The following is a 25,968-nucleotide window of genomic DNA, read 5'->3' as shown; positions in this document are numbered from 1 at the left end:
CAACTTACATTTTGTGCTGATGGAGATAGACAGGCTGTTGAAGTATATGGTGCAAATATATATACTTCTTATATATATTTATGTCTTGCTTTAAGTTGTTGAGCTCTGATCTTCTTGTACAACAATATCCTGTGTAAACAAGGCCATCTATTTAATGCAGGATGCATGTGTGTTAAATATAACTTGGGATGAGATACTGTTGTGGGAGTAAACAGTACCATACAAACAGAGATGAGATAATACATAGTATGAGATATGGAGCATACATGTATATATCTCTTGTGAGATTAGTTATTTACTTTAACACAGGCTCATAGACATGACATGTGAGAGGGCCCAGGCCTGGCAAAAAGGGTGAGTGAATCAATGTTGCCAGTGCAGAACAAAACAAGATGTCTACTCAGGAATAAATATGTGTTATGCATACACACATGGCAATTTGCATATGGCCTCCAAGAGCCAGTCAAACCTTATCATACAATGTGGAGCAAGGCATTTTCCAATTGGCAGAGGAAAAACCAAGGGTGCTCACAGCCTATCTGCCCTCTGAATTGTGCCCATGGTCAGCTGTTGTGGTGAGTTGGGAAGTTAGATTGGAGGCAGCTTGTGACCTATGAGGTGCTTGAGAAGGGAAAAGAATGAGAAGAGAAGAACAAGGAAGAAGACAAAGGCAAGGAGGGCAAGGAGGGCATGGAGGGCAAGGAGGGCAAAGGTGAGGATGAGGACAAGGACAAGTGCAAGGACAGAGACAAGGACCATAGTGGCAAGGGCAAGGGTAGGGTGTTACAGTGCTGATGTTTCAGTTGTTACAAGTTAAAAGGATGTATTATCACAGCTGACTTTGTCAGATGAGGTAATAACCAACAACAACTGACAATGTAACTAAACCAAGTGAGTCTGCTGTACTCTCAGTAATCTAGACCAGCTAGCAGTAAAGGTGTAATGGCTTGGTACTACTTGATGTAAGCAACAAGAGGTCCCAATACAGTACTAGATCACACAAAGGCCTATACAAGGCAGATTGTTATAACCTCCTTACATATACCATTGGATTTGCACGATTTTTCTGTTATTTTTAGTTTTTTTTACGGACTCTATATCTTTGTTTTTCTGATCACGTGATCTCGGCGCTTATTATGCCGAGCTGCCGCGCCGAGATGCCGTGCCAAGGGCGCTTAGGAGAAATCCACGCTTCTACGCAGCCCGCAGCACGCTTCCTTTTTCATATCTGTACTTCCTTTCTCACAAGCTTTGACCACCTGTAGATAGTTCTCTTGTGTATAAATACAAGAGGAAAATTGCTTGGAGACCCCAAGTCGATTTTACCTCGTCTCATACCATTGAGGAGGACCCCCAGCCAGCTGAGTAGCCGGCCCTTAAGTAGTTCAGTCGCTTACCCCTTTATCGCACTCACCACACCTCCAGGGCTAAGCCCCCCTTGCCAGTAGATAGTCAGTAGGACGGTTACCTTACGTAACCTTAGTAAAGCCTTAGTTAGTAGTCGTATAGCTTTGTTTGTAGTATTACGGCCCCAAGCGCCCGACCCACTAGCGTGTGACCAACCTTACAGTTGGGTCACGACATTGTAAAATTGACTTGCTTGTAGGCTTTGATTGACAACGAGAGGACCTCCAGTACTAGCACAAGGGAAATCACGTGAACGGACTCGCCTTTTGCTATTAATAATCAAACTAGCGTCGGTCCCACGTAGTACCAAATTGCTATAAGGCTGACAGGCTCTGATCACCCGCATACCACAAGTTTCGCCGGAACTCTGCAAGTAGCGCTCCTAGACAGCTGAAACACCCGCTTGCAAAAAACCCGCACATATCACGATCGCCAGATCTGCTGATTTGCTGTAGGGATTGTCCAACGCTAGGTGCTTGACGCAAGGAGTTAGCGAATAACATCTTGCGCAAAAAACCGCTCATAAGTCCTGTATCAGGCAACTACTCCCCACGCCGTTTCACAATTCCATCCACACGCTCTGGCGTTCCCCACCCATACTCCCGTCCTTCCTCTCGCTCCTCTCAACGTTCCATTCCATCCCACTCCCAACCGGCCTCTCGCAGCACATCTCCCGCTCCGCAAGACTTGCCCAGGATGGAACCAGAGCCGTCCCCTGCCGCTCTCCTCGAGGCTATCACAGCCCTCACCGCCACAGTCGGGTCCCTTCAGGACCAAATCCGCGCCCAGAGCCAACAAATCACTGAACTCAGGGCCATATGCAAGGAGACCGCAGACCTCCTCGGGGATAAGGACCAAGGAGCCACCCAAGCCAAGCCTGGCCCATCGACTGGGCCTGTCACTCCTCCCACCCACTTGGGGGGGGAAACCCACACTCCAGGAACGGTTAGACCTGGACTCAAGGCCCCCTTTCGCCCATCAAGGGGCACAGGCTTCGACTCAGAAGAGGAAGAAGAACCCAGGCGAGCTCCCAAAAAAGAGCCTCGCGGAACGCCTAGGAGCCTAAGCTCCCTCACCCCCTTCGACGCGGGATCCAGCACCAAGCGGCCCAAAATGGACCTCCCGGACCCTTACAAAGGCGATACTAGGGGCCGCAAAGCCACCCAATGGCTGGACCGAATGCTCCTCTGGGTGGCCCTACACAGGGATCAATTTGATGAGGAGGAGCAGATGGTCGTGTGGATACTCTACCACATGACCGATAAGGCAGCCGACTGGGCGCTCCCCCTCATTGGGACCATTATCAAGGGAGAAGGGAATCCCCCCACTACCATCCCGGCCTTAACGGCCAAATTCAAGGAGGCATTTGCAGATCCCGATGCCAAGAGGGCGGCCGCCAGGAAGATTGCCGCACTAACTCAGTCCACGACCACGGCTGAGTATGTAACCGAGTTCCGCAATCTCATGGCGGAGCTTGACTGGAACACTGAGGCATTCATTGCCCAGTTCACGCGCGGTCTTCACTGGAAGGTGAAGGAACTCCTGTCCACCAAGGACAATATCCCCAACGACGACCTTGAGGCTATATTTGCTGCCTCGGTCAAAATAGACAACATCCGTTGGGAGAACAAGGAGAACCGCCCCAAAAAGGCTTCCACCAAGGCCCCGGTTGCCGCGACCACTTCCACCACCACCACTCAGAGGGTCCGCTTATCAGAGGATCCTAATTACGTAACACCGGAAGAAAGGGACCGCCGCCGCGCATCTGGGCTATGCGTCAAATGCGGACAAAAGGGCCACGGCATCAAGCAATGCCCCAACGGCTGGAAAGCCACAATTAAGGAGGAGGCCAAGGTTGCTGAGGTATCTGATTCGGGAAAAGATTGAGGTTGAGGACTGCTGCCAAGCCCCCGACCCAAAAAATGGACACTCTAGTAGATAGTTTTGAATTTGTTTCTCTTGCCCTTGACTCAAATAAAAAACCATTATTATTTATCAACCTATACGTCCAAAACTCCCCGGCAGAACCTCTCAGAACACTCATAGACTCCGGAGCAACCTCAAACTTCATCTCCCCCTCCGTTGTAGAAAAGTTAAAAATCCCAAAAACCCAACTCAAAAATCCACGAGTTGTGAGAATGTTAGATGGTACGATTTCCCAGACTGGTTGCATTTGGCACCAGGTCCAACTCACGGTTTTGGCCAATGGCCATACACATTCCATTCCTTTCCTTGTTTGTCCCATTGGGAACACCCCGGCTATCTTAGGCATGACTTGGCTAACGGCAGAAGCTCCCCTCATTGACTGGCAACAGGGATCAATCACGTTCCCGGAACAGGTGCAGATTGCCTCTGAGGAGGAAGCAGACTCAAACCCCCTAGCGGATCTTCCGGAACAATACCATGAATTTGCCAAGGTCTTTGGCAAAGAAGAATTCAAGGTGCTTCCCCCACATAGGGAATATGACATTGCCATAGATCTTGTCCCGGATGCTAAACTATCTCCCGGTCCCATATACGGTATGACAGATGCGGAGTCTAAAGCGCTGAAGCAGCATATTGATGAGGAACTGGCCACGGGCAAAATCCGCCCTAGTACCTCCTCTGCCGGCGCTCCAGTGATGTTTGTCAAAAAGGCCGATGGATCCCTTAGATTAGTTGTTGACTACCGGAAGCTGAATGACGTAACCCATAAGAACGTATACCCCTTACCAAGGCAGGACGACCTCATGGCCAAACTCAGACATGCCAAGATCTTTACCAAGCTAGACCTTTGGTGGGGTTATAACAACGTCAGGATTAAGGAAGGAGATGAGTGGAAGACGGCCTTCAGAACCAAATATGGCCTATTCGAGTACTTAGTTATGCCATTCGGACTTACCAACGCACCTGCCGCATTCCAACACTTTATGAATGACCTGTTCCGAGACCTCATTGACGTTACAGTGGTTATTTATTTGGACGACATCTTGATTTTCTCAGAGGACCCCAAGGACCACCCAACTCACGTCAGGGAGGTCTTATCACGCCTGATGAAGAATCAATTATTCTGTAAACTCTCCAAGTGCCACTTCCATGTCACCACAGTGGATTATCTGGGTATCGTCATCTCCCCGTCAGGTTTTTCCATGGATCAAAAGAAGATTGATGCGGTCACGTCATGGCCTACCCCTAAGACAGTTAAACAGGTCCAGGCATTCCTCGGGTTTGTCAATTACCTCCGCCGCTTCATTCCCAATTTCAGTTCAGTAGCACGCCCCCTGCACAACCTTACCAAAAAGGAAACCCCCTGGTCGTGGGGAAACCTTGAGGAAGAAGCGTTCCAAGAGTTGAAATCCCTTGTCACCTGGTCACCTGTCCTTATTCACTCCAACCCGGATCTGCCCTACTACCTGGAAACCGATGCATCAGGAGTGGCTATGGGGGCAATCCTTAGTCAAAGAGGAGAAGATAACCGCTTACACCCAGTAGCTTACATGTCTAAGTCATTCTCAGGAGCAGAAGCCAACTACGACACTCATGATAAAGAGCTCCTGGCAATAATCAAGGCATTGGAAGAATGGCGGATATTTCTAGAAGCAACGGACAAACCCATTCAGGTTTTCACGGATCATAGAAACCTGGAGTACTGGATGCAGGCAAGAACATTCAACCGGCGGCACGCCAGATGGCGCGTATTCCTGAGCGACTTTAATTTTGAAATCCATTATTGCCCAGGAAAACAGTCAGGGAAACTGGACGCCCTGTCCAGACGGTCTGATTACGTGGACACCCCCCAGGAACCAGAAGTAATGCTACCAGCAGAGGTCTTTGCAAACACGTCAGAAGAGGAACTAGAAATCGTCACAGAAATTCGTTCCAAACTGAAAGAAGATCCCTCGATCAAGCCAATCATCCAATTCCTAACGGAAGATGCGGATATTGCACCTCCGTCCATCCAAAAGGCCTACAGGGACTACAATTGGGAAGAAGATTTGCTATGGTACCGCGGAAAACTGGTAGTTCCGGACTCAGAACCTCTGAAAGAGCGACTATTGAGGGAATTCCATGACTCCCCCCTGGCAGGTCACCCAGGCCAACAAAGGACGCTTGAACTCATCAGCAGGAACTACTGGTGGCCGGGAATGAAGTCTTCTGCAAAAGAATGGGTTGAATGCTGTCCAGTTTGTCAAGCCAACCAACGTGCGCATGCCCCAGTGATTGCCCTAAAACCCTTGGAAGTTCCCCCTTACCCATTCCATACCATATTGTACGACTTCATCACCGGGTTTCCCAAGTCCCAGGGTCACGATGCTATCCTTGTGGTTATCGACTCATTCTCCAAGTTTGGTCACTTCATTCCCACGTCCAAGAAGGTCACGTCCAAGGGATTGGCGGATTTATTTGTAAAGCACGTCTGGAAACTCCATGGTTTGCCAATCAGAACCGTCTCGGACCAAGGAACCACGTTCACCGGCAAGTTTCTCAGGGCACTTTATCAAAGGCTGGGGATCAAACCATCCTTTTCCTCCGCTTACCACCCAGAATCCGACGGACAGACGGAAAGGGTCAACCAGTTCATTGAGTTCTACCTAAGGTCATACGTAGCAGCCGACCATTCAGACTGGGCCACCTGGCTCCCTTTGGCAGAATACGCGTATAACAATGCCAAACACGCGTCTACAGGAAAGACCCCCTTTGAACTAGTCTATGGAAGGAATCCAGTAATGAATCCCTCCAATGTCCCAGCCAACGTACCAGAGGCAGATGAGGTAGCAAACACACTAGCCCGCGAATGGAAAGAAGCCAAGTCAGCCCTCAGGTTAAGCAAGGAACGGATGACCAGAAACCAGGGAACAATACCGGAGTATCTTGTAGGGGAAAAAGTCTGGCTTGATGGGAAGAACGTGGAACTCAGGACAAATTCCAACAAGTTGGATCCCAAGCGACTGGGACCATTTGAGATCACGGAAAAAATCTCCAGCCACGCCTATCGATTAAAACTCCCGGATACGCTGAAAATCCATGATGTGTTCTACGTAGGGTTGCTTTCTAAAAGTCATGAATCCCCAAGTCAACCATTTCCAGAACGACCCCCTCCTGAAACAATAGAAGGGGAAGAAGAATACGAAGTGGAACAGATCATTGATTCCAAACGGCAACAAGGGAAATGGTTCTATCTAATCAAATGGAAGGGTTATGGTCCGGAAGACAATTCCTGGGAACCTGAGGAGCTCTTGGAAAACAGTCAAGAGGAGATCCAACGCTTCAACAAGTTGCGAATGAAAAAGGCTCGTGACTCCGCCAAGAGCCTTTAAGGGGGGGGCAATGTTATAACCTCCTTACATATACCATTGGATTCGCACGATTTTTCTGTTATTTTTAGTTTTTTTTACGGACTCTATATCTTTGTTTTTCTGATCACGTGATCTCGGCGCTTATTATGCCGAGCTGCCGCGCCGAGATGCCGTGCCAAGGGCGCTTAGGAGAAATCCACGCTTCTACGCAGCCCGCAGCACGCTTCCTTTTTCATATCTGTACTTCCTTTCTCACAAGCTTTGACCACCTGTAGATAGTTCTCTTGTGTATAAATACAAGAGGAAAATTGCTTGGAGACCCCAAGTCGATTTTACCTTGTCTCATACCATTGAGGAGGACCCCCAGCCAGCTGAGTAGCCGGCCCTTAAGTAGTTCAGTTGCTTACCCCTTTATTGCACTCACCACACCTCCAGGGCTAAGCCCCCCTTGCCAGTAGATAGTCAGTAGGACAGTTACCTTACGTAACCTTAGTAAAGCCTTAGTTAGTAGTCGTATAGCTTTGTTTGTAGTATTACGGCCCCAAGCGCCTGACCCACTAGCGTGTGACCAACCTTACAGTTGGGTCACGACACAGATACAATGTATAATTAGCAATCAGTGCAGAGTAAGTTTAACTCAAGCCCCAAGAGCTAGTGCAATGGCTTAGGAGGGCTACTGTTCTGGTCATGGCCAAACAGACCAGTACAAGTGGTTGCATGCTGCCCCAAGCCCAAATTTGGGGGGCAGCAGGTGTAATCATGGGTTGTCAGCAGAGGAATAATAGGGCTCTATGGCTTAGTAGTCAAGCTGGTTCAACTACAGATAGTTATATTTTCCTCTGTTTATGACAATTTTGTTATGTTTTTTGCATAATTGCAGTGTATATTTTGATTTGATTTGTAATGTACTTGACCAAGGGGAGAGATTGCAATTGTGTAAGTCAGCCAGCACCATTCCATACTGCAATCTTGGAATGGTGTACCAAGCACAGGGACCCAGACTGTACTTGCATTTTTCAGCACCCTCCCACCATCCCTTTATGTTTTGCTGCATATTTCATGGTTTTTCTTCACATTTTTATTTCTTTTTGTATTACTCATATTATCACAAATCTATTTGTAGCATACTTGTCCATGTGCAATTCTCTGCCACCCCAAGCCTTTGATCTGGATGGTTGCAGTTTTGGGTGGCCTGGCCCACACCACTAGGCTTCCCCTCTTGTACTGCATATAGAACCCACACATTACCCACAGCAACCAAAGCATATGTTAAGTCTGTTTTTTGGTACTAGAACCACCAAAATTGCATTCTGTACTTTGACAAAATCTTAGACTGTGCAGCACCACATGGAATACTGATCTTTAGTGTTTACTAAAAATTGAATTCTGGACAAGGCATCCCAAAAACAAAAAGTCTTAGTTTCACCCCACAATTTGGGATAGTTGCTATCTTCAGAGAATATTGGGACCTCAAGCCCCCTTTAATAACTTGGTATTCACAATAGTTTAGGCCTTAAGCCTTTACTGTTGTAAATAGCCTAGTAGATGTGGCCTTAAGGTGCTCTTTGTTGCCTCTAGATAGTTCATTGATGTAGCTTGACCATCCCCTGTAGTAGTACAAGTGTGAGTGTCCATTCTCACTAGCAAGCAGCCCACCTTACAGTGTGGTTGAAACACACAATAAACATATTCTGAAACAAAGGCATCACAGTATCAATAGTACCACCCATATCCAGCACCCCCAGCTACCTATTTGCTGGAGGACACTCCAGGAATTACAAGAAATTATATAGAGAAAAGGAGCTCAAGACCTGGAAGTGTCACTTGGAACTGAGTGAATGTAACAAATCAATTGATGGGGAATCACATGTTATTGGCAAGGGGGTTAATTGACTACTTGGTGCTGCATTGTCTTGTTTCAACTTAGACACCTGGCATCTTACCCTCAAATTGCATTCTGCTCAGAGTGCTTTACACTCAGCACATCCCACTGCATGGCATGGTTTTGTATTGAAGATGTCTTCTTAATGGAAACAGAAAGGTATGTCTTTATCTCAATCTCTGCCCCACAGCTGTCTACTGTATGGGGTAGTCAATGCCAGGCAAGGCACTTGTATATGTAGGCATGGTGTACATGAACTGGGTTGTCAAACATATAGGCAATGAAGACCTTTACACAAGCATCACTGACAAGCAGAAGGAGGAAATGCAAAATATGCTGAGCAACCTCCTGCAAGCAGGCTCAGTGCCAAATCAGCAAGAAACAGCAAGTGTTACCTCACACAAGGGAATATCAAGAATGAACTATTCAATATGCACAAGCACATAGGTCATCATTGTTATCTTAAGGCAACCACACCTTGTTGTTGGACTCTACAAGGGTCAAATGGGGGGTCCAATATAGGAGGTTGGATCTTGCACCTACCAAAGCATCAGGAGCAGGGTTCCAATTAGTACAGAGACTGGAATTTGCCAGTGTTTGGAACCCTTAAGGTCTGATTTACCCTATAGATTTCACCCCCCCCCGGGGTTGGATTGATGGGGTCAAATAGTTGCTACCTTGGGGGTATATGGTGTAGCTCAGAGGTAGACTGCTTATATATGCATACCCCAGAAATTACAATCCCAACCAAAGTCTTGTGTTAGTTGTGATCAGCCAGCTGTCTCTCACGACGGTATGTGCAGAGCTTCTCAAGGTATGCAATCTCCCTACTTCAAGCACATTTTGAAGAGTGTAATACATTTCAGCAACATCATAAACAAATTGTAAACTGCTCCAGTACACAGGGCAATCATCGGGGCTTCTGAGTTGCATTGCCGACGGATGTTCCGTTGCGAACAATTACCTCCACGACCACCATTTGGGAATGGGAACCTAAGTTCTGAACACGAGCCGTCACAGGCGGTCCAGTGTCCGAACCCTTGCCTCCTCGCGCGCCTGCTTCAGTTACTCTAGGGCTATTTATATCCCCCCTCCTTTTACCCGACAGTGCAGATAAGATACGATGTGATGCCGGGTTGTGTTCCTTATGTTTAACTAGCTGGTTCCACTCAGCCTCCCGTGCCACGATCTGCCGCCTCAGATTTTCCTCCTCAAGCCTGATTTCCGCCGCGTCTTCTACGTTCGATCCTTCCAATTCCTCTCTCAGAGCTGCTAGCTCCCGTTCGTTTTCCGCTTTCAGTTCCGCCAGGTTATCTGCTACCACCTTTCCGGCAGCCGTTTGGCCGAGTTGCAGTTTCTCGTCCACCATCTCGCGCTGAATTGCGAATGGGAGCCGTCTTGCATTAAATAAACTCGCAATCAGGGTACGAGCCTCGTCTTGGGTCCCGCCAGCACTATATCGCCCTACTTTGATGCCTTTTCCGATGGCCTCTCCGAACAATTGACTATCCTTTAGCTGCGCCTCGCGCCTTACATGCTCCCCTGAGGGGGGGTCAGTCCAGCGATTGGTAACAAATAGCGCGTTTTTGTAGGCCTCTTCCCCGCATAGTTGAAGAAAGATCCGCCAGGTCTTTGCCGCGGCTCCTCCCACTCTAATACTCTCAATGCTATGGAAAAATATGGCCCCAGATAGAGGCCCCTCTTTCTCGTAACTACGCTCAAGGTGCTTCATACGTGTAGTAGTAATGAGACAGCAGGTTGAAACTTACCTTTCTGCCAGAAAGTCAGCAATACGCCTCAATACCTCCGAGTCAGGGAGGTTGGTGTCATCGAATCCTGGAGTATCGATCAGCTGAATTTCATGACCTTTGTATTGGTACGTGTCAGCGAGCGATACATCCCGAGTACATGACATCAGGTCATGTCCCACGCGAAGCTTAGATCCTGAAGCAATGTTGACAAACTGCGAAAAAATGAGATTTGAGATACACGCGTAGGAGATGCTAAGCTCACAGTGGTCTTTCCAGCTCCGGTGGACCCAAAGATACTGAAATAAGGGGGGGGGGGGGAGTATGTCAATTTATGAGCTCGCAATAACCATTCATCCATCCCAAAGGATTAGTGGGCAAAGCATATCACTTACGCTACGCGAAGGGAGGTGGACTTTGGTCTGGTCTCTGTGGCATCCATATCCATCATGCTTGGTCCCACTGGAGCTGGCACAACTCCACTGGTGCATACTGGACCAGAAATCATTGTAACCGTTGGTGGAAATTGGGTTGAGATCGAATGAGAGGATGGACACTCAGCAGCCATCTAATCGATTTGAATGCAAGAATATTGCCGTGGAATTGTCTTCTATACTCAGAGTGCTCAACAGATCTGTGAGGCAAGGAGATGGATATGAAGGATGGCGACTAGGTTCGAAGGCTTTATTGCAAGAGTATGTGGGCAAAGGGCTGCAAGCTGACCTTGTCAGTCTCTTCGAATTGGGCTCATTCTACAACGTTTGCCTTCGAGGCCACAGCTAGACCTTGATCTGTCAATCTCAGCTGTCGCAGAAGGACATGTGTGCCGTAAAATGAGCGGCGAGCTTACCGCATGGGCTGGAACGAGGTCTTCCTTCGGATATAGATCGGCACAGTAAGAGGGCGCTGTGGTGATATAAGTTACCCCTTTTTCGTTGTCGCCTGCAGCGTGTTGATGAGCTGTTACCGCCATTGACACACAGGTCACCCCCAATGGCAGACTCATACAACGCTATGCTCAAACTAGGCTCAACTCATTGATACGCAACCATGTCGTTTAGCACGGGGACACGGAATGAAATCGGTGTGTAAATGAAAGCCAGCAGAGATGGGGTAGTTCAGGGCAGGTGCCCACACAGTACTATATGGGGATCCTAAAGGCTCCGTAGCGCTCATTTAGTTATGAAGGTGAGTTGGCACTTTGGACGATCAAGTTCGATCCTCCAAAGTGCTCGCACGCTGTTCAGGAGGGCTTACGGAACACTCCGAGCCAGGTTGGCCCCGAACGAAGATCTCAACCGAAGGCCGAACATTGTGAAGTGCCCTAAAGTACGCGGATTATTGAGTTGAGTGCTCAAGCTAGATATAATTGGCTCGCGGCCCCCTATCACTTTCAATCTCAGCAAACAAGGCTGCCTCTCGAGCCGCAATTTCTTCTTCACGGTACTCCTTTTCACGGTGGAGCCCAAATTTTCATATTTTTTGAACCTAAAGAATTGCGCGTTATATGCGGAGTGTTCGCAAAATCCGACCAGCTTTTACATGAGTCCGCGTTCTCAACTCACTTCTGTGGGTCATCGAGGTGCGAATTTCTGGCAAATTTGGACGTCATGCGGATTTTTCGTATTTTCGGGGTTCAATGTGTTTGATATCGGGGTTTCCCGTTGTACTTGAATAACACGCGGTCGCCAGGTGGTCGCGCGTTCTAGCGCCCTTTGGGCCCCCATTAATAGACGCTTGATCAATGTTGCGGATGAGCAGAGCCTTTTAACCGTGTTTACACAGCTCAGATGTACATGTGTACACCCAGCGCATGAACGATGGTGCAGCCCGTATCAGATGACCTAAATTAACATGTGTGATGGGCTCGATACATATGTTCTCACTCGGCCAACACGTTGTTAGTTTACCTCGCCGCTGGGCGCTCAACCAAAACCGCCGGGGCTCGGGAGCGCTCGGGAGCACCGGGAGCGGCTTAGGCAACTGACATAGTACACCATTTTAGGTGTCTGTCAGCAATGACAAAGTTCCTTCTGGCGCTCTAGAGGCTCCCCGAGCCTACGGACCGCATGTGGGTGCTCCCGAGCGCTCCAGAACCCCGGCGGCTTTGGTTGAGCGCCAACCCGGCTAGCCCAGCGCTACTGAGGGTGTTGATCCAGCTTAGATCGTGTCTAGTATTTGTGTTAGCCAGCAAAGTGCTGTTAAATTGATTTCTCAATAATTCTGAGCCACCCTAACTGGGATCTCGTTTTTCCTACTGTAGAAACACGGGCACGGTCGGTATCGGGAACTACAATATGTCGCCAGGAACCGCTGTTGGATCCAGACAACAGCGATCGGCACAAGGTCTATCATAGATGCAATAGCTGAAAACACCCGATAGATGTGCCTGCAGGGTGTTGCTGGAATTGTGGGCTCAAGAAAATAGCGTCGTCTCCCACTGTACAAGGTCAAAATACTGAAAATAAGTACATGTGTTTAAGTAGAAATTGAGCTGAAATCAAGGTCAATACATACTAGTTTTAGATATCAATTATTCCTTAGTCTGATTCATGCTGAGGAAGGCACACTGATATTGTAGTTTTCAAGCCATATGATACTGAAAAACAATATATTTTACTGACACACTGATTTTCAAGATCTTGTCACACCACAGTGTCCCTCATAACACCCGTGCATTCCCTTCAAAACTACCAATTGCATCACAGTTGGCTTCCAGGCCCAGTGCTGGCTAGCAATATTTTTGTTACATTCTGAGTTATATAACACTGAGAAAAAAATGCGTCGGCTAAGGATTCGTAGAATAACGTTACGTGATGCGTAAAAATTGAGCAAGAACTAGTGGGTACCATTGGGTGTAGCTACGGAATTGAAACAAGGGGCCAGCAGATGGTGCGTGAATTGCCATTGCGTGTCATCGTATTTATTGATTCAATGATCTAAAGACATGTAATGGCAATCCATTGCGCCATTTGCAAGCCACAGCTCGATTCCACCTACTTTTTATCCTGAGAATACATCTTATCTGACTCCTAGATTTGCAACCAAGGTAGATTTGTGCCCCGAAGTCACACACCTACATCGGTCGTTTGTTTTCAATTATTGAGTATCCCAGTCTCCGCCCTATCAGGTAGCTTTCAGAAGTGGTATGCGGTAATCATGTGCTTACATTGAACACTTGAAAAAGAGCAAGTAACATATACCACCCTTTGCCCGCCTCCCCTTTGGCACGTTGGCGAGCTCATCACCATCGGGCGACATGGGGGATAACACGAGTACAGATGAGCGTCTGTTTTTGATTACCATGATGGCGCAGTTTCTCAAGAGGTACCTTAACTTGGACTAGCACCGCCAGAAGTGCAGGTATAAAACTCGCCTAACCTACCACATCTTATCGTTCAACTGACACATCACAGCTGCGCCTGTACCCACACACGATAACATGAATCCCTCAAGAGTACGCCTAGTTGCGTGAGTACGAAGCTCATACCTCCACCTGCCAGCGCATAAGCTAATCCAAACTGTCTTGGCTAGCATTTTCGGTGCCACAGGTGCGGGAAAGACGACGGTAAGTTATCTCCTTGTACCGCTCCGTATGAGATGTACTTGGTAGGTATATGACTGATGAGCATACGCAGTTCGTCAATAACGCATCCGGAGGAAACCTTACTGTTGGGCATGATGTTTTCTCATGCACCCAAGATGTGACTCTGGCAGGAGAGTATGAGCAAGATGGATATCTAGTTCAACTGATTGACACTCCCGGGTTCGATGACACCAACGTGAAGGACACAGAAATTTTACAGCGAATTACTGATTTCCTAACAGGGGGGTAAGGAGCCGTATTTAAATTCATGTTACCGTTTCTTACGCAAGTGCTCAGCTACGAGGAGGGACAACTACTGTCTGGGATCATTTTCTTGCACAGCATTTCCCAGCCAAGAGTTACCGGAACTGCAGCAAGAAACTTACGAATGTTCAAAAAGTTATGCGGCACCGATTCTCTCCAAAACCTTACAATCGTAACAAACATGTGGTCTACGCCCCCAACTGCCCAGGAAATAGAGCGTCATAAGCAACTAGTCAATACAGATACATTCTTTGGCGACCTCATAAAGAAAAAAGCACGGGTCGCCTCGTTCCCAAAATACGGTAGCCAGGCTCAGGCGCGCGCTATCATCGCGCCAATGCTGGCGGGAGTCGCAACTCCCATGTCAATCCAGCGGGAGATCGTAGATGATGAGTTAGAGTTAAAGGATACGGCAGCTGGTCAAGTTCTTGAGGATGAAATGTCGAAGAAAATATCTGAGCAGCTGAAAGAGATTGAAGCTCTTCGACTCGAGATAAAGGAGGCTAGGGCGCAAGAGCGTGCGGAAATAATAGAAGAACGAGAAACACTTCAGCGCGAACTGCGTTCCATTCAAGGACAACTAGAGCTTTTGAAGCGTCCCGTGACCGAGAATCGTCGCCGCTGGAAAGGAGTAATGAGGACACTTGCTAGGGCTCCAGGTAGTCTAGTCTTGGGTACCGTGGACACCGTACACTTCGCTTGTCATTCCCTGATAGGTCGATGAATGTGCCACCAGATTGGCCGTAAGCAACCTGTGTATTATAGTTACGCAATGAGAAAATGAGGGCCTCTGTGTATGCTTATCCTTTTGAAGAGCTTTTTGTCACCTTGAGAATGCGCGGACATAGCTTCAGTTATGCGGGATACCTGTTACAAACAGTTAGTGGCCAAAATGCAGGTAGCTGGCCATAATGTCACCAATATGTGAGTTACAGAACGGGCATTTTCTTGTTTGGCATATACGTATTTACATATCTATCCAATCAACATATGCATTTTGTTTCCTTTTGATCCTCCAAATTGACGTCAGATGCTGTGCAAATGCCCTTCTCTACTGGGGCCCCAAAAATCCGGGAGCGCTCTCACTGTGCCCCCCCCCCCCCCCCGAGGTCCGGAACAACGCCCGGTGTTCCGCACCTTGAACAACCTGGTGCTGCGCTCCGCACTCGTGTTCCGCACCCATCGGCCGGTTCCGCACCTTCTGCCCGGGAGTTGGTGGTGGTTGTTCCGCACCCTCTCTCGTTCCATACCCTTGTTCCGCACCTTCGAGCAGGTTCCGCACCTTCGCCTCGGGACGTTGTACGATTGAGTTGCGAACCCACCCCCGTTGCGCACCCACTCTTGTTCCGCACCCTGGCCCCGGTACATTCGAGTTTGGCATCCTCATGACATTCTTACCTTGTAGTTCGGTACTTTACTCTCGATTCATATCACCCCCGTACTTCCCTTGATGTTGTTGGATCCTATGCGCGGACGGGGGTTCTACATGTACATATGCCAAATAAATGAATTGACCGCACTAGTTTACGCAATTGCTCGTAGGTAGGCGGTATTGGGTGCTAGGAATTGAGGGGTGGGTTCGAAGTATTGTTGATAGTCGGTCGAAGGGTTCAGTACCAACATCCCAGTGTCAAGCGGATAAGGGGCACCACACAGGATACATGTCATTTTGACTGAAAAAGATATTCCATGTAAGTCTTGGTAATTGGGTAGCCGCGGTGACCACACTTACCTGAGGTTATGCGCAATCCACAAAGGGGCCAATTATATCCAATCCCCTTGCTGGAACATAGGACACGTGGTGTTTAGAGCTGATTTGTGTGTGCTCAGCAAGTCTAAGCCCCGGTGCTGTTTTGTACAACTTCAGGGTACACTGTGCCCCCCCAAAGTCCGGAACTTCCGGGGGTAATGTTCCGGACTTTACCTGCGGGAGGTTACGAGGGTAAGGTGCGGAAGTTCCGGGCTCCGGGTACGGACCAGTTCATATTGTTCCGAACCTTCGGAATCGTTACCATTTCCGGGGTTTAACTGCGGACAATTTTCTCTTGTAGTTACTTTGTTACGCTCCTTAGACACGGTTGTTCCGTGGTCACGCTACGTTTCAGCTTCACATTACAATATTCATTTTTGCGGTTGTTCCGCATATAATACACGATACAGCTCCGGAACTCCAATGTGTTCCGCACTTAAACACCGAGTGTCCCGCAGTCTACTACCGAAACTTCCGAACATAAAACACGAAATAAAACCCGAAACCGTGCCCAAACCCCGGAAGATCCGGGGTTTACCACTGGCTTCCGCATGCAAACTGCAAAAGTTGCCACGAAAACAATATAATGAAAATAGGTGGTTCAAGCCTAAACTCCGGGTGCCCCGTGGACTGGCCCCGGAACTTCCGAAGGGAAAGATCAAAAGAAAAGCATAAAATCGTCCGAAAAGAAGAATGTCCGAGCCGTTAAGTTCAATGGATGGTGCGATCGAATGCGAGTGGAGAATGAAGTCCGCCAGAGAGGAGAATACAAAGGGATACAATAATACAGTAGGGATAGCGGAGAAACACAGGCAAACCGAACGAAATAGTAAAAAGCGAGAATAAAAAGGGATAAACCGGAGCTGAAAGCCGAAATGGAACGAGAAAAGAGAGCGAGAGCGAAAACGAGTCGAGATAGTTGGAGGGGGCACGGGAATTGAGAGCCAAGGCTGTACGCGCGGCCAAGTACCCTCAACGCTTGTTAGCCTTGGTAGATTTCCGCGTCTTTCTTCCGGGGACGGGCGGGGTATCACTAGCAAAACGGTTATTAGTGTGAGAAATGAAAAAAGAAGAAAAAAAAGGACTTACCTGAGCAATGCGTCTGTGGCATTGATCAACTCTTGCTTCGCCTGTCGCCCCCGTTTACCCTTTGGTGCTGCTTGGGATTCGACGGCTGCGCTTGGTCCGACCATCTCGTCATCGACCGCCGCCAGGGTTGCGGTTTTTCGACCCTTCTTAGCTGGCGGTGCTTTTTGAGTGTTTGCGCCCTTGCCCTTCCCATTGGCAGCGGTAGGCTCGTCGGTAGGTGGAGTCTTGCGCTTCTTCCCCGTGTCAACTGATTCGTCGTTGGTGATAGCAGGGGGAGAAGCGGCTGGCGGGGGGCTGGGCCGGGCCCTCTTCTGGGCGGGTTTAGGCACTGGGATATCCTCGTCGCTGTCATGCTCGCGGGTACCAGCTTCAAGTGCGTCAGAACCAAGACGTGGGGCCGCAGCTGGGGCCGGAGTGATGGATGCAACGGTCGGTGGGTACTCTTGCGTAGCCTCCTCCAAATTGGCCTCTGCGCTGGCGGGTTCTTCAACTTCGGCGGGACGAGGGGGCGTGCTGGAGACAACCGTCGAGCTGACGGGCGGATAAATTTCCTGGTGTATATTAGTATAAAAGTCAATAATAAATCTCATTGGACGTACCTTTGTGCCTTTGTTCTTCCCCTTTGCCAACTGGGAGAGTTTTTTAAGGTGACTTAGGATGCATCCTAACACATCCTAGGTGACTTACATAAGCCACAAGTGCACAAGATTCCCCCTTTCCTCATCACACAGGTGACTGAACTTACATGAGACATGACTTAGATGGTTTTAAGGTGACTTAGGATGCATCCTAACACATCCTAGGTGACTTACATAAGCCACAAGTGCATAACATTCCCCCTTTCCTCATCACACAGGTGACTGAACTTACATGAGACATGACTTAGATGGTTTTAAGGTGACTTAGGATGCATCCTAACACATCCTAGGTGACTTACATAAGCCACAAGTGCATAACATTCCCCCTTTCCTCATCACAAAGGTGACTGAACTTACATGAGACATGACTTAGATGGTTTTAAGGTGACTTAGGATGCATCCTAACACATCCTAGGTGACTTACATAAGCCACAAGTGCATAACATTCCCCCTTTCCTCATCACAAAGGTGACTGAACTTACATGAGACATGACTTAGATGGTTTTAAGGTGACTTAGGATGCATCCTAACACATCCTAGGTGACTTACATAAGCCACAAGTGCATAACATTCCCCCTTTCCTCATCACAAAGGTGACTGAACTTACATGAGACATGACTTAGATGGTTTTAAGGTGACTTAGGATGCATCCTAACACATCCTAGGTGACTTACATAAGCCACAAGTGCATAACATTCCCCCTTTCCTCATCACAAAGGTGACTGAACTTACATGAGACATGACTTAGATGGTTTTAAGCTCACCTAGGATTTGTCTCCTAACCATCCTAGGATCCTAGGATACTAGGATGAGCACTAGGATGGACCTAGGATAGACTGGTGAGTGGCCAACTCTCCCAGTTCCCAGTTTTAAGCTCACCTAGGATTTGTCTCCTAACCATCCTAGGATCCTAGGATACTAGGATGAGCACTAGGATGGACCTAGGATAGACTGGTGAGTGGCCAACTCTCCCAGTTCCCAGTTTTAAGCTCACCTAGGATTTGTCTCCTAACCATCCTAGGATCCTAGGATACTAGGATGAGCACTAGGATGGACCTAGGATAGACTGGTGAGTGGCCAACTCTCCCAGTTCCCAGTTCATTCACTTTGGTTAGGATTTGCTGCATGACTAAGGTCACACCTACCACCTGCCAGCTTGTATGTGTATAGCATACTTGGTACACCCACCCCACTGTGTTTACACTCTGCTTTTCCCATGGCGTACCTAGTACGCCTGCCCACGGACCAGAGCTATGGAATTATGTAAGGCTGTCACACAGCCTTCCTTTTGAGAAGCAGCGTACCCAGTACGCCAGCCCTGGCACCATGGTGGCACCATTTTGTCACGCAGGCCTGCTCCTTGTGGTCATAGCGCACCCAGTACGCTGCTTGGCAAAACAGCTCTGTCTTTCTTGTCACAAGGGCCCACTCTTCTGCATGCAGCATACCTAGTACGCTACGTGCCAACACAGCTCTTTACTTCTTCCCTACCAGCTTGTTCTCTGAGTGCAGCGTACTGTGTACGCTTTTGCACCCACCTGTTACTTATATGTTATCATGTCTGCTCCTCTGTAATTTATATTTTAAGCGTTTGTTATTCCCGCAACTTATGACCTTCAAAAGATGTGAATAATAAATTGGCAAGTGGAATTGAAGTATCTAGATAATCGTAACCGGGGATTTGATACTTAAACGATTGAACGCCCCACCACAACTTGTATCAGTCGATAGCCAAGGAGGAGTAGATAATGGTAGAGCTTTCAAGTATATCAAACGGAGTTGTTCTGACAGAGTAATAAATACAACAAGAAAATACCAATTGGAGCTCTTGACTATACTGGCGTACCAAGTACGCTGCCCCGGAGCCTGGATGAAAATAGAATATGTATGTCTTTATATGACTATCTTAATTGGGATGAAAGCAATATATTCCTACTATAATATAATGCAACTCACTGGCAGTTACCTTTGACGGCGTACCAGGTACGCCAGCCCGAGGTGCTTGCCTTATGTGTCACGTGACGATGACGACCATGACTGACAATCCTGAGCCCAAGGGCAAAGGCATTAGCTCTCGCTTTTCGAACATTTTGCGTCGTTCTACTTGCTCTACTTCTGATTCAACTGGTATACACGAACACGACATCGCTTCTGAATACCCGACTGTTAGAAAAGTTATCAAAAAACCCAAAAACAACGACTCAAACAACTCTATATCTATTTACGCCTCAGACGACTCCGATAAAAAACCCAGAAAAATAGCCAACATCCCTAATCGTAAGCCTTTATACAAAAACCTATTCTCTGCCATCCCTAGTGGAGGCACGCAAGAGGCAGTCGCCAGCACGCTAGCCGAAACTCTACGGGGCCCCGAAAATCTCGGGAGCGCTCCGGGACTCGCTTTTGTCGGCGAGCATTCCGGAGCGTTTGGTATGACGCTCGGAAGGGCTCGCGGAGTGCTCCCAAGAGCTCGCCGAGCAATCCGGATTTGTCGGATCCTAACGAGGAGGTTCCTAAAACCGGAGCACTCCAGAGCGCTCCCGGGCTTTTAGGGGCCCCGTAGAGAACTGACCGCATTTCGGACTATACCCTTAGCCCACCCCCCACAGTTCCTCTTGTCGCAAGCCCGCCGAGAAGCCCTGTCGTCGCAAACGCCGGCATCACACTGGTTATCAGTTCCTCACAAGAATCTGAACAGGTTAGAGATGCCGGCGCGGCGCTGGCGCAACTCACGGAATATACGTTGGACAATGATAAATTCCCGAGCCTGCCTAGGAGCACACAAGATGAAACGGAGGCCATTTCTAGGCCTGGATCCACTACCCCCACCCGAAACCGCACGAGACCCACCGAGAGACAAGTCACTGCCATGGCAGACTGGGTTTTCAGCAGCCAAGAGCTGTACTGGTTCAAACGCCTCAAGGCTGGAGGCTACCCCGACAACGAAGCCCTCGAGCGATGTATCAAGTACTATACTATTACTAACAAAGCCTTCGCCAACATCATCGAAAACAGACAACTATACGACGATACCGAGGAAGAGACGAGCAGTACCAACGCATTCATCCAAAAAATCGAAAAACTTGGCAATCAAATCACCACAATCGCCGAAAACGCGTTATACAACTGCACGCAAGCAGCACCCAGCCGCCCAGAATCACCGATGAAACAAGACGAAGAGGAAGAGGAAGACACATACATGAACAAACCCGAGCACGGCCCGTACCAACCCAACCCCTTAACCACCGAAATTACCTGGGGGGCCAACGCAAAACCAGGCGAGAGGATAAGCAACCCAAACCCACCACCAGCACTGGCACTCGCGCCCACCACCGACCCTACTCAAACCATGCTCCAGGCGATCTTATCCAAGATGGGGGAGCTGGACAATATCAGGTCTTGCCTAGACAAGCTCGAAGGCAAATCGCCGCAGGTACACACTGCACAAACGAGTACGCCTAGACCCAGACCCACACCAAACTCCAATCCCGCCGCAACCGCAAACCCCTCACAAACGCGCCCCAGCTTTGCCAATGTCACGGCCAGGGCGCCAGCCAAAGCCCCGGAGGTCGGGGCCTCTAACATTGCCGCTGCTATCAAGAGGGGCATCGCCAAACCGGCGCCCGCACAGAGCAACAACAAATTTTTTGTTGTTTGCTTCAAGACACAATCTGTTACCCAACCAAACCCCCAAAGCATATTCGTGGCCATGCGCGAATGCCTTGATGCCGCAAATCGCAACCTCGGCAAGGGCCACCATTCAGTGATGTTGGATTGTAACTTTGCTGTGACTGCCGGGCTTGCTGCCTCGCAAGAGGGGCCGTTCGGTTAGCTTGGCGCTAGTTGTGTCCAAGCATGTTATTGTTGTTACCGCTGGTTCGTGCAGCATCCCATATATCCCCACACCCGGCACCCCCTTCCCCTATCAAATCGATCCCCTTGCCGCGCGCACGTTTAGTCTCGCATTTCAGTGCGTAGTCAATATTGGAGTACGCGGCTCAGAACATATCCGACGCGGCGTTGTCCAGGCTGGTGGCCTCGGAGTCGTTAGTTGCATCCTCGCCGTCTGGCTCAAGGGCAAAGGATTCGCAATTGGTAAGCATATCGGTCTCACTGCCCGCGACGATGCGATTCGTCATGCATCCCCTGAACTCTTACGAACTCTTACTAATTTACATTGCAGGCCCATCGGCCACTGGTTCCGGTGCTCCTCGAGAGTCCCGTGAAGTCCACGTGCGCAGGCGAGAAGAAGCCCTCGAACGCCAGCGCGCCCTCGATCTTCCCCGCGCCCTCAAGCACGCAACCTCATCTGACAACCTGCGGGCGCGTGCGATTGCACAACCACAACCTCGCATCGCCACCACCACTGATCCCCCTCCGGCCCTCCCCCCTGTACGAACCAATACATACCCCAAGCCCAGTTCGGAAGAAGCCGACGAGGATATGAGCGGTGCAAGTAATATGGGCCCCTCACCAACTCCTCCACCTCCCGCTATCGGACGAAGCATGTCCAATGACTCGGATGGAGGTTATGTGGGAGTCCCATCGCTCCCCGCACCAAGCGGTCCTTCGGGTGCGTTTGCAGCCCCTCGCGGCCCCCATGCGCACTCATTCGATATCCGCACTGCATCTCCCATCCCCATTGCCTCCACCTCTCCCGTTATGGGCCGTGCCATCTCACCCAACACGGCCCAATCATCCGACGCCTCGGCCAATGTCACCCCTGTTGGCTCGGGCACGCCTACTGGGAGTGTAGTCGTACCTGGGCGCGATCGCAGCGGGACCGTCGTCGGGAGGCCCATCTGGGATAATGAAGGCGGGCCGAGGCAGGTCGCTCAACCGTTCGCAAGGCCAACTTGGTCCGATGCGGACGAAACATCCACGCGAGAAGTTACAACCACGGGCAGACGAGGGACGATAACGCGCAGGCCTCGTCGAGAACGAGATACGGATGGGGATGACACCGAAGCTGATGGGGACGACCAAACGGCTCAGCAAGGCGAGCGCCGTACGATTGGCATTGTCGACGCTGCAGATGGAGACGGTGCAATGGCGATGGATATGATGGGCGAGGGTATCGGCGTTGGTGTCGTCGCACTTGAACAAAATGACGACTTGGCGATGGGTGCTCCGCCCGGGGCTCTAGGTGCCATCGGAACTCCAAGGGCTCGGGTCGCTCCTGGTACGGAGCCTACGCCCCGAGCGGGCATTGCCACCCTTGGTGCTCAGATAGATCAAACCGCGCAAGAAACTCGTCGGTCCGCCCCTGTCAACCCTGGACCGTATGGCGACGAGGAGGTCTTGTTCAGCCTCCAGCTACTCGCTTACCTTAGCAAATATCCACACGTCTGACAAGCCTTTTACGAAACTCCCGCGACCCTCCGTGCGCTCGTCGACGCGAGTAACGAGCCCAAACCTTCGGCCCAACCGCTCTCCAGTGCTGCCCAGTCGCCCAATGTTTTCTCCCTGGTCGAGCGATTCACTTTCCGTCCCTCCCCCTCCGAAACCACTCTCCCCCGGCTCCCCCACGAAATACAATACTGGGCCGGCGTAATCATGCGCAACGCATGCCGAAAAGACGATCAGCGAGGCGGAATTCGACAGTGCGGCAACATGTTATGTGGGCGATCGGAAGAGTTCCCTCGAGAGTTTGCCAAGTGCTGACGGTGTCGCAAGGCCAAGTACTGCGGCAAAGAGTGCCAGAGCAAGGCCTGGGCGGAAGGACATCGATTCTGGTGTAGGTGAGTGAACGTTTTACCGAAACTTATTTATTTCTCATTCACTGGGGACTAACTTGTCTATTTACAGCGCCTGTGAAGAAGAGGACTCCCAGACCGTGGTTGCTTGCACGGGTTCTTTCGCCAACACCGTTCCCCCCGCCGCCGTCGCAACCGAAGTCAAGGTCCCAACCCGACGCGGCCTTACCAACACGGTCACACGTGCATTGGTCAATATCACAGGCGGGATGACAGGAAGAACGAACACTACGGTGCAACAACCGCAAGCACAGCCAGTGCCTACAAACTCGCCGACAGCGTCAGCATTCCTGGAAAATCTAATGAGATCTCGATATCTAATCATTGATAAGAAGCGCCGGCGGTTCTTAACGATCACGTAAAAGCGGTTATGAGATACGGCTGACCTCATGATCATCGTTAGATCCGCTGGGGTTAAATTCATCTAATTTTCATCTGTCAGTCATATGAGACATATTATGGATATGCTCATATAGTAAAACCACCCAAAAGGGAAAGTACGGTTGATCCAGAAAGTCCGATCGCGAAATATCACTCGTATGTATATATAAAGAAAGACGTTACAACGACATCCAAGGAAAGCAATGAAAGTAAATACAAATAATGATTTTGAGCCTACACAGGCTTCAGGTGCCGCCAGTACTTGATCAATTGCCGTGCTCAACAAAAACCCGATTGGCTGGAATGTGCGCAGTAGCGCACTATGGCGCAGCGTAGGTTCGGCGAGCCTCAGTAGCGCCATAGGGCTCTCGGAAGCGCCTTATGGCGCTACCACGTGCTACCTAGAGCCAGACCGACGCGCCCCCTCCCCCCGGGGAATCTTCTGTACATAAAAAAGATATAATTACAAACGAATAAGATTACCGATGATGATTTAGTGCGTTTGTGTGCGAAGAGCCAGTGATCGAGACGGTTGGAAGGTTTATTGAAGCCCAAAAGTGCGAGCAGTTTTGTCAGCACGCTCGTAGTCGAGTTGATGTTCAGGCTAATCTTGCAAAAACAATCGATTAGCAAGTAAAGATATAATTATTAAGACTAAGAAGAGGCACAATCGATAAGCCCAGCCGTACACAAAATTAGGAAAATGTTTGGGGGGGGGGGGGGACAGAAACTTTTTACGCGGACTATTGGGAGCGGACCTGTCGAGATGCCGAGGGGTCCCAACGTTGAGACGTAACGGATGAGTCGGATGAGTCTTCCTGGGATTCTCTCTCCCCCGCTAGTCTTGGAAACCTGCTGCGTTGAAGATTTGTAAGAAGTCAATCTTGGAGGCGCGGCCGGTGACGCCTCCAATACTGAATGTACTGGTAGAAGTGATGATTGTAGTAATGATTAAGCCAAAAGTTCCCGCGAGTATCGAGAAGATCAACGTAGCGATTAAGCTCCAGTTGATTCTCGATCGTATGGAATTTAGGGACGAGGTGCGTGGCAAAGACTATGTCGGTAACTGGAATAACAAGGGTTTGACAAAGACCCTTCGAATCGAAATCGGGCCGGGTTGAGTAAAGCTTTGTGAAAGGAGATGCAGAAACGTCGAACGACTCAAAAAGCTCAAGGTATGCCAATTCACCACTATAATAGAAGCGTAGGTGCGCAGGGAGTGTGAATAAGGCACGTACTCGTCCTGCACGATATCCTAGATGTAGGCCTTAATGCTAAAGTAGTAAAGCGTGCATCATAGGGAGAGCTTACGGTGAATCCCGTGTTTTTCATTTGTGTCTGAAAAAGAACCTGTTGTCGTGGGCTCAGTTGGTTAGAGATATACATAAAATAGGCAAGCGAATGTAGAGAAATGTGGGTGTTAAGAAATGATACTTACGCAGGCGGTTGGGCTTTTCCACGTACAACGCAACATCCCAGACACCAGCCCGACGAACCCGTCCACTAGGACTAACCTCAGGTGCACTTGCACGTACTACGTCTCGCTTAACGGGATCGAAAGGGGCAAACAAGGGGGGAGAATGGAATAGATAAATTTTGTGCCAGACATTCACGTAGTTGTTTTGGGAAACAAAGCTGTTGTGTCTAGGGACTCCCAATCGGCGTGTAAGGAAATCGCGTACGTCAGAAATGACATTCAAAGCCTTGTATTTGTCAATTAAGTCCTGGAAGGTTTGCTTCTCCTTGGTCGCCTGCTTGGCCATGTATCGTAACAGACATGGGTAAACAATTTGTTCAAGCTTGTCCTCCCTGTTTGTGTTGTCATTGCCTTGTCCGCAGGTTTTTTCCACGCCCAAGGACGTTGTAGAGCCAAAACGCGCGCTCTGAGTCCCAAACGCATGCTTGGCTAGTGCCTCAACCTGTTCCAGCTCAGTTCGTCTCTTATCGTATTCGCTCCCATCTGGACTCTTGCCTTCACCCTGATCCATTCCTAGGTATTGCTCCAGGTATCTTCGGTGCATCCTTATCGCGTCCTGACGTTGAATATATGACCATCTGCTCCAGTGGCTTCACTTTGTTCAATGCGCGCCACGGAACTTTGGCGTACTCAATATGTAGGTGTTCTGGAGCCTCTGTATTGTAGCCGTCTGGCGTACCCAGTTTGCGAATTGACCGTACCCAGTGTCGTAGC

General features: G+C 49.3%; 6 protein-coding genes across 6 annotated transcripts; 3 read left to right on the top strand and 3 right to left on the bottom strand.

Moving 5' to 3' along the window:
• Nucleotides 1–431: 431 nt before the first annotated feature.
• Nucleotides 432–6,704, top strand: RhiXN_11266 (Retrotransposable element Tf2 protein; the record flags this gene model as incomplete). The annotated part of the gene is made up of 4 exons (XM_043331081.1): nt 432–575; nt 649–775; nt 1,946–3,261; nt 3,315–6,704. 4 exons carry the CDS (start codon nt 432–434, stop codon nt 6,702–6,704), a joined length of 4,977 nt encoding a protein of 1,658 aa, XP_043184591.1.
• Nucleotides 6,705–9,475: 2,771 nt separating this feature from the next.
• On the bottom strand, nt 9,476–10,821 carry RhiXN_11265 (50S ribosome-binding GTPase; the record flags this gene model as incomplete). The annotated part of the gene is made up of 4 exons (XM_043331080.1): nt 9,476–10,277; nt 10,335–10,528; nt 10,579–10,612; nt 10,709–10,821. The coding sequence occupies 4 exons, from the start codon at nt 10,819–10,821 to the stop codon at nt 9,476–9,478; spliced, it is 1,143 nt and encodes a 380-aa protein (XP_043184590.1).
• A 2,934-nt stretch (nt 10,822–13,755) lies between these two features.
• On the top strand, nt 13,756–14,887 carry RhiXN_11264 (50S ribosome-binding GTPase; the record flags this gene model as incomplete). Its single annotated transcript, XM_043331079.1, has 4 exons — nt 13,756–13,784; nt 13,848–13,881; nt 13,952–14,145; nt 14,197–14,887. The coding sequence occupies 4 exons, from the start codon at nt 13,756–13,758 to the stop codon at nt 14,885–14,887; spliced, it is 948 nt and encodes a 315-aa protein (XP_043184589.1).
• A 1,998-nt stretch (nt 14,888–16,885) lies between these two features.
• RhiXN_11263 (uncharacterized protein) lies at nt 16,886–17,756 on the bottom strand (the record flags this gene model as incomplete). Its single annotated transcript, XM_043331078.1, has 4 exons — nt 16,886–16,946; nt 17,003–17,553; nt 17,602–17,631; nt 17,748–17,756. 4 exons carry the CDS (start codon nt 17,754–17,756, stop codon nt 16,886–16,888), a joined length of 651 nt encoding a protein of 216 aa, XP_043184588.1.
• Nucleotides 17,757–19,664: 1,908 nt separating this feature from the next.
• RhiXN_11262 (MYND Zn-finger protein) lies at nt 19,665–23,758 on the top strand (the record flags this gene model as incomplete). The annotated part of the gene is made up of 7 exons (XM_043331077.1): nt 19,665–20,070; nt 20,250–21,462; nt 21,527–21,735; nt 21,824–22,894; nt 22,997–23,190; nt 23,317–23,381; nt 23,449–23,758. The coding sequence occupies 7 exons, from the start codon at nt 19,665–19,667 to the stop codon at nt 23,756–23,758; spliced, it is 3,468 nt and encodes a 1,155-aa protein (XP_043184587.1).
• An 897-nt stretch (nt 23,759–24,655) lies between these two features.
• On the bottom strand, nt 24,656–25,765 carry RhiXN_11261 (uncharacterized protein; the record flags this gene model as incomplete). Its single annotated transcript, XM_043331076.1, has 3 exons — nt 24,656–25,032; nt 25,089–25,127; nt 25,216–25,765. 3 exons carry the CDS (start codon nt 25,763–25,765, stop codon nt 24,656–24,658), a joined length of 966 nt encoding a protein of 321 aa, XP_043184586.1.
• Between the last annotated feature and the right edge of the window lie 203 nt (nt 25,766–25,968).

The sequence above is a fragment of the Rhizoctonia solani genome, chromosome 12, assembly GCF_016906535.1.
Source record: "Rhizoctonia solani chromosome 12, complete sequence".
NCBI lineage: Eukaryota > Fungi > Basidiomycota > Agaricomycetes > Cantharellales > Ceratobasidiaceae > Rhizoctonia > Rhizoctonia solani.
The sequence above is the reverse complement of the archived record's forward strand: the minus strand, read 5'-3'. Positions and strand labels throughout refer to the sequence as shown.